At 28.5% G+C, this 7,672-nt stretch overlaps 2 protein-coding genes across 2 annotated transcripts; one reads left to right on the top strand and one right to left on the bottom strand.

Annotated features, from left to right (window-relative positions):
* Nucleotides 1-961: 961 nt before the first annotated feature.
* On the top strand, nt 962-2,841 carry LOC113385277 (vacuolar protein-sorting-associated protein 36). Its single transcript, XM_026623120.1, is given in 7 exon segments — nt 962-1,057; nt 1,432-1,627; nt 1,693-1,817; nt 1,850-2,083; nt 2,158-2,470; nt 2,473-2,528; nt 2,592-2,841. Coding segments are annotated over 7 exon segments (1,194 nt in total). The 3' UTR covers nt 2,766-2,841.
* A 248-nt stretch (nt 2,842-3,089) lies between these two features.
* On the bottom strand, nt 3,090-6,461 carry LOC113385262 (protein NRDE2 homolog). The gene is made up of 10 exons (XM_026623101.1): nt 6,358-6,461; nt 6,108-6,282; nt 5,797-5,977; nt 5,553-5,733; nt 5,306-5,464; nt 4,862-5,232; nt 4,432-4,716; nt 3,746-4,372; nt 3,310-3,663; nt 3,090-3,249 (listed from the first exon to the last, which is right to left on the bottom strand). Exons 1-10 carry the CDS (start codon nt 6,401-6,403, stop codon nt 3,112-3,114), a joined length of 2,517 nt encoding a protein of 838 aa, XP_026478886.1. The 5' UTR covers nt 6,404-6,461; the 3' UTR covers nt 3,090-3,111.
* Nucleotides 6,462-7,672: the final 1,211 nt, after the last annotated feature.

The raw sequence follows: 7,672 nt of genomic DNA, 5'->3' as shown, positions 1-7,672 counted from the left end.
TGAGACATTATTTCAGTAGTAGATAATAGGATTCAAAAGCCATCAGCATCATTAGCTTATTTTAAATAAGCGATAATCATTTATCAATTTAATGTATTAATAATTTTCATATTTAGAAGTTTGATCTGTGATAGCTTTCTATTTTTCATTTGTCATTATTTTTAATATATATTTTGCATACAAAAAAAAATAATGGTAATAATTTATCTGAAACTTACCATATTATATGAATTAATATTATGATGCGGTGTTTCTCGAACTATTGGGGCAACTACTCTTGACACCACATCTCTCTGAGGTTCCCTGCTTGACCCGCTTTAGGTACAGCACCAGTAGAATTAAGTTGCCTATTTTGATTGCTGTTGTGCATTTTTTCTTCCTATAGAATTTAAATAAACATATCAAACTTTACTATTATGTCTATTATACAACAGACATAAAATAAAACTATAAGTACGAATACAATATATGAACATAAATATTTTGTTGCAAAGCAATGTTGCAAATCAGCAGTAGTTTTTTGTTATTTCTAATATTACTATTTTACAAGGAATTTATTGCGTATAGTACTATAAACATGTACATGTTTTATATATAATTTTAAATACCTGTCCATCGCTGAATGATTAGAAGACTATTTCACTGAATAATATTACAACCCATCACATGTATATAACATAAAAATAAAAATGTTCAATTTTAACAATACATAGATTAACATCTAAAATGCATTCTAGTGCATTCCTCATATGTTTTATTTAATATTGAATGCCAATCTGACACTTTGTATAAAAATTGCACTCAGTGCTACCAACTGTTACAGAATTGAATACAAATTATTTTAGGTTGGTGGCACATGTCCATTTTGTCAACTGTCAACTGTCAAACTGACAACACAAATTGTGGTTAATTCTGACGTTATAGTTATTATTATTATTATTATTTTTACAGATATCAATTTATGGATCGCTTAGAATATAATGTCGCAAAGTTGAACGAAGGTGAATCTTTTGTAATAAGAGAAAAAAATGTGAGATTATATGACGGCGATGTAAAGGTATAGTTTTTTTTTACAATTTATGTATAGATAACAAATTATACATATTAACAAAGTATACATATTATTAAACTTAGTATTAAAGTTTATTACTATACACATTTACTTTGATATACTTATTTTCTAAATTTCATAAATATTTAAGTGGGTCTTATAAAATATTCTTACAATACTCATACTTTGCATTACATTTGTTTGTGTTTATGAAGTAGCATTAATATTTTTTCTGTAGATGAACATTATTGAGCTAGTCATTACGGCCACTTCCACTCAATGATAACAAATTACTTAAGATATATGTATTCAACCATTGAATGCAATTTTTAATTTTGACTTCTAAAACACCGATTTTTAAAATAGTTCTTTTTTATCAGACTAATTTTGAAGGCGGTGAAATAGTTCTTACAAGCCGGCGATTATTTTGGGGAAGGCCAGGCGAGATTCCCAGAGGCCAAACATGTATAACACTGCCATTAAATCTTGTCAAGGGTATCGAAGAAGCTTCTGCTGGGGTTTTTGGTTTCAGCAGAAGCAAAAAAGTTATACTTCATTTATCTCCAGCATCTCCCAGTAATTGCTTTTAAACTTAATAAAGCATGCAAAATAATTCACTAAAAATTTGATTTTAATCTTAGACAAAGTACCTGGACCTTCTGCAAGCAGTTTATATGATTTCATAAAACTTTCATTCAGAGAAGGATATTCATCTGAATTTATTCCAAGTTTAAATGCAACTTTAGAAGCCCAAGAATGGAGTGTTGTAGAAGACAGGTTTGCATTATAAAGAATAAGCTTAAAAATGTTTTTACACTTATTAATTCCTTTGCTAGCTCTCCTGCGCCAGAAGTTAAGAAGTTACCAAATATCAAAACCCGAACTGGGATAGTAGGAATAGAAAGAAGTTTACAAGAAAAACATAAAGCCACAGATGAAAATATTAACCAAGCTTTTCAAGATTTAAATAAATTAATGACGATGGCAAAAGACATGGTCAATATTAGCAAAAGCATCAGCCAAAAAATTCGTGTGAGTTTACACACATTTGTAGTTATAATTTTTTGAATTGTTATGAACAAAAACTCAAAATTAAAATATTTCAGGATCGGCAAGGTGATATAACACAAGATGAAACTGTAAGATTTAAATCATATTTGTTAAGCTTAGGAATAGACGATCCAGTAACAAGAGATGCATATCAAAGTGACTCACAATATTTTAAAAAGCTTGCTAATCAGTTAAATGAGATATTATTGCAACCAATTGAAGAAATTGGTGGTATGATGTCTTTATCAGATGTCTTTGTTCGAGTTAATAGAGCTCGTGGCTTAGAATTACTTTCTCCTGAAGATTTATTAAGTGCTTGCAGATTATTGGAACCTCCATTAATGCTTCGACAATTTCCTAGTGGAGCTATGGTTTACAGCTGGAAAGCCATAGTGACATATCAGTGATAGATAGCACATTAGAAGCTGTGAGTAAAAAAGGATTGAAAGTAATGGTTTCATATCTCTTATTAATTAAAATTTGTTTATAGTTGGAGCAGAATGGCTTTTTAACCCCACAATTATTAGCAGATATCATAGGTATTCCAATTCTGCTAGCTCATGAACGTTTGCTTACAACAGAATTAGCAGGAAAGGCATGCAGAGATGAATCTTTAGAAGGATTACGATTTTATCCTAATTTATTTTTAAAAAATGAAGAATAGTAAACTTCAATATACTATTCAAAAATAATATATAAATCATACTACTAAATAGAAATTATAATGAATTCATGTAGGTTGAAACCAATGTTATATTTAAAAAAAAAAAGTTTTTGATTATCATTTATGATTGTTACTTACTGCCTTATTATTTATTACATTAAAAAAATGTGTATTAAAACCTTTCTACTATGAACAATTAATATATAGCTTGGATAGTTTTGTTAAAGAGCTTAAAATTTGTATATTTTGATAAATAAATATAAATGCAATTAATAAATAAAATTTTTCATGTGTAATAAAAATTTGTACATACATCGTTTTGAAACATTTTCAATTCATTAATTGATTATTTATCTGGATTATCTTGTCGTAGAATCTCCAATTCTTCTGTTAATGCGAGCAATGTTAATTCTTTCTCAGCAATAATGTCTTGGAAAGCAGAATGCTCTTGTGGAACATATCTGACACCGGACACATAAAAAGCCTAAAAATAAATTATGTAAGTATTCACAAAAATTATTTCCTTTTACAAAATAAAAATTACCTTCAACCAAGGATATTTTTCGATAGCTTGTGTCATAGTATCCATAATTTTTTCAGATCCATTCTCATATAAAAATTGCAAATATATCTTCCAGATAAAAGGACATTGAGTTAAATATTCATCTTTCATTACTTCATTTATGATAGACGATTGCCTGTTTTTATATGCAATTCTTTCTGTATCATCAAAAGCTATTGATTCTTTCAATTTCGCAAAACACATTAAAAGAGTAACCCCTAAAATACTGTGTGAAAGAACTCCTTTTATTTTTGTCCAATGTAAAGGTAATGCCACATATGCCAATAATAATTTACTATTATTCGGATATTCTGAAATTGCAACTTCTAAACAATTCTGAAACCATGCAACAAATTATTATGATATAATAATAAATAGTCAAATTGAGCATTATTAAATAATTAAAAGGTGAACTCACATGTATGATCTTTTCTTCTGAGTGCAAGTAACTTATACCAGCAACCCATTCAAATAAACTTTCTTTTATTAAAAAATGAACGTTTTCGCTCATTTTATTTATATACTCTATAGCTTTTTGAAATCCTAAAGTAAAATACACAAAATATGCACCACAACATATAAAGTGCTCTTGTGTAATTGGTAAAATTAAGTGTGATGTAACATTTTTCAATTCTGTACAACAAGGTGCTTCATAAAATTTTGTCACTATTATGGGTATATCAAAGTTATTAAATGGTTCTTTATGCACAAGTTTTGCTAGCATCTTCAGGTACAGTTGTTTATCAAGATTTTTACTGTCGCTAATTAAATTATAATCTATACAAGTCCTAATTAAATATGACAATTCAGCAACTTCATAATTTCCAGAATTCATTAGAGCCATCATTGTATTTAATCCACTAGATACATCAGATATGCAAGCTTCAAGTTTTGCATATTCTACATACAATATAATTGAAGACTTTAAATTATTATTTTCTGATAATAATGTCTTTACTTTCTTCTTAATGCTTTTTGCATTAATAGTTTTTTTTGAATATTTCATCAAATTTATATGCATCATAATAAATCTGATATACAACAACTATAAAAAAAAAAAAAATAGATTGTTTTGAAAGTCATTAAAATTCAATCCAAACTTACCCCAAATGCTAATTTATCATATTCATCTTTTGAATAATGCATTAGATTTTTTATTAAAGTAGTTGCGAAATCATAGTAATCAGAGGTGAATGGACGTGGACCCCAATATTGAGGCCCATCAATGATTGTGGATAACATATCATACAAAATTTGCATTATATCAGAATGCTTCTCATTTGTCTCATAAAACGAGTATAGAATATGTTCACAACTATCAATATGCCATGTAATTTCAGTCAAGCCTATTACTCCATAAAATGAGTAATTTTTTGGTAAAATTGGTATCTGAAAAAAATAATTTCAAAAATAAATATTGCTTAACCCATAAAAATTATTTATATAAAAATGCATCTAGAACAATATAAAATGCAATGACAGACTTTTTTTTTTTAATATTGAAAGGAAAAATTTAATTAAATAACTAACTTACCCTCAAAACAGATAATATATGTAAAAATAAATGAAATTTCGTAGTATCTTCACTAAATACTGTTGTCAAGTCATCCATTTCTTCAATTGTAAGATTGCAGGCCAAATTGCTAAAATCTGTTTTAACTGTACTCCAATTGAAAGTTTCACGCAAAGATTCAATTCGATACCAAATTTCAGATAATGGTAAACCAGATTGAAGAACCGCTTCTTCCAGTTCTATCAAAATGCTGTTAGATATTTCTGGAAATTTAAATATTTGTGATAGCTCACAATCACTGCAATTCAGCCACATTGTGTATTCCAAGAAATACAACAGCTCCTTCCAAGAACCCGTTTGCCTAAGAAATACTGTAACACGCTGAAATAATTCTGAAATAAATTATATTCAGATACAATATTGCATCTATATCGCATATGAGTTCTTAACAATAAAAATATTTACTGAATAAAACTCCTTTGTTGCATGTGTGTTGATGACGAAATTTTTTAAAACAGGTCATTGCTTTCTGATACAACTCTAATACAACAGTTACATTGCATTCTGAAATTGACTGCTGTGTGCAATCTATCAACGCTAGCCACAATTGAAAATTTCCAGAATCTATAAATAAAGATTCATATTATTTATTTTAAAATAATCTACTAATATTACAGAAAATATATTTAATATACATAATGAAATTCTTTACCTTTCTCTGTTTGTTCCATAATAATTTTAGTAAAATCATTATGCGAATAAATTTTTCTATTGCACTGAAACCATAAATCATAAAGTTCTGCATTCCGGGGGTTCTTTTTTAGAGCTTCTTCTATAATACTGATTTGTCTCTCTGTTATGGCTTTAACATTACCCACAGAAATATTTTTTGCCTATGTATAAATAAATATTTCTTTTGTTATTTTGGGCCATAATAGATATTAAATATTTCTTACTTGTGCGTTAATAAATTCCTTCCACAAGCCAATATTATTTTCATCATGTGATAACAAACTTTGCAGACTTTTCAATTCATCATTCAAATTAAATATATTTGGTTTGGAATCTAAAGTTTTTCTTTTTAAATACCTCTTAGTTTTCTTTTTTGTTTTTCGTATTTGAACATAATCCTCCTTTCTGCATTAAATTTAACTTTAATTAATATATATCTGATATATTGAATATTTACCAAATATGTGCAAATAATACATAATGCAAAAATTAATAAAATTTTATTTTAAGTAGATATATTCACAAATATTCATACCTTTCTATTTTTCTAGCATTTGAATTATCTAATAAATTATTTTGATTTCCCATGGAATCAATAAAGAATAAATCATTATCAGAAGCATCGCTCCCGTGTTTGTTACCATGTGTATCAACTTTTTGTGGAAATTCAGATTCAGTAATTAATTCAATGTTTTGTTGATCAACACTACCTTATAATGCAAAAATAAACAATTTTAAATCAAAAATGTTTTTCATACAACGAGCATCAATGAGATTCTGTATACCTTCTTTTTCTGTTTTGTCATCACTATAGGCTTTGAATAATGCCATTACAATATTTATGAAATAATTTTATAAAGCATCAAATCTGAGCAAATGTCAAATTTATAGGTTGAAGTCAAAATAAACCGATGTTGCGCCATATTTTGAAATGCGATTCAGAGGTACCAACATATAACACATTAAGGTGCGTCCACACCTAACGAACGAACATGTCGAACAAGAAAATACAAAGAAGAACGAACAGGAACACGAACGAACGCGAAAAATTCCAAACGAACTTAAACAAGCGCTTAAGAGCAGTGAGCGCTTGAATTTTCGTTGTTCGTAAATGTTCCGTGAAACGTCAGTTTTATTATTGATATGGATGTAAGCTTTAATCATACGGCATTTTCACTGGTTTTTGTGTGATTTTTGTTCGTGTATATTTTGTAAATATACTGTAAATAAATTATTCAATTAATTTCACTCAATTTTTGTATTTAATATTTATATTTTGAGTCGTTTTCTTTCCTCAGCATTCATATTCGGAGCAAGCTGAACATTCCAGGCTTGAGCCTAACTATACTCAATTTTCAAACTCTCATCCTCAACATATATGTTGAATGTCTATGTATGATAACAAGTTTAATATTTACTTGTAAAGACTGCAATTTCTTCTTTACTGCAGCTTCTGACATCCCAAACGTTCTGCCTACATTTTCCCAAGCATCGTTTTTTTTTCTAATAATTTTATAAAAAGGGTCTTTAGTCTCCCATATTAAAGGAAAAAAATTATTATTAAATTATTAAAATTATTAAAACAAAAATGTTCGTTTGCGTTCGTTGAGACGTCCACACTGCAAATACGAGTACCAACACGAACGAACAATTCCCTTTGATGTACCGACAAGTTGCGGAACATTGCTCGCCATGTTTGTTTATGTTCGTTCGTGATCGTCGTGGCGTCCACACTATGCTGTTGCCGTTCGTTCTGGCACGTTCGTTTATGTTCGTTCGTGTTCGTTCGTCAGGTGTGGACGCACCTTTAGAAAGACAAAAAGAATTTACCATGCAGACATCGAGTTGCCTGATGTTTACAATCCTTCGCTATTCTTATAACCGGTTCCGGTTCAAACCTTATAACAGGTTCTGGTTCAAACCTAATAACCGGTTCCGGTTCTAACAATGACAAAACTAACTATAACATTCTGCTTTAAATCAAATTTTTAGCTTATTTAGTGCTACAATAAAAAAAAATCAATCGAAATATAATAAAATTCAAACTGATTAATATTTAATATATTTGGCATTGTATTTTTAATATTACTTATAAAATTG

This window comes from Ctenocephalides felis, unplaced genomic scaffold, assembly GCF_003426905.1.
Source record: "Ctenocephalides felis isolate EL2017-DRISC unplaced genomic scaffold, ASM342690v1 CF-g0.4_SCAFFOLD_03571, whole genome shotgun sequence".
NCBI classification, from domain to species: Eukaryota; Metazoa; Arthropoda; class Insecta; order Siphonaptera; family Pulicidae; genus Ctenocephalides; species Ctenocephalides felis.
The sequence above is the reverse complement of the archived record's forward strand: the minus strand, read 5'-3'. Positions and strand labels throughout refer to the sequence as shown.

Bases quoted from the DNA above. Each gene is read 5' to 3' on its own strand.
- LOC113385262 (XM_026623101.1), bottom strand. From the start codon at position 6,403: ATGGCATTATTCAAAGCCTATAGTGATGACAAAACAGAAAAAGAAG. The intron at 5,734-5,796 runs GTAAGAAATATT...ATTTATACATAG, and splicing joins AGGAATTTATTAACGCACAA to GCAAAAAATATTTCTGTGGG. The intron at 4,717-4,861 runs GTAAGTTAGTTA...TATTTTTTTCAG, and splicing joins ATATATTATCTGTTTTGAGG to ATACCAATTTTACCAAAAAA.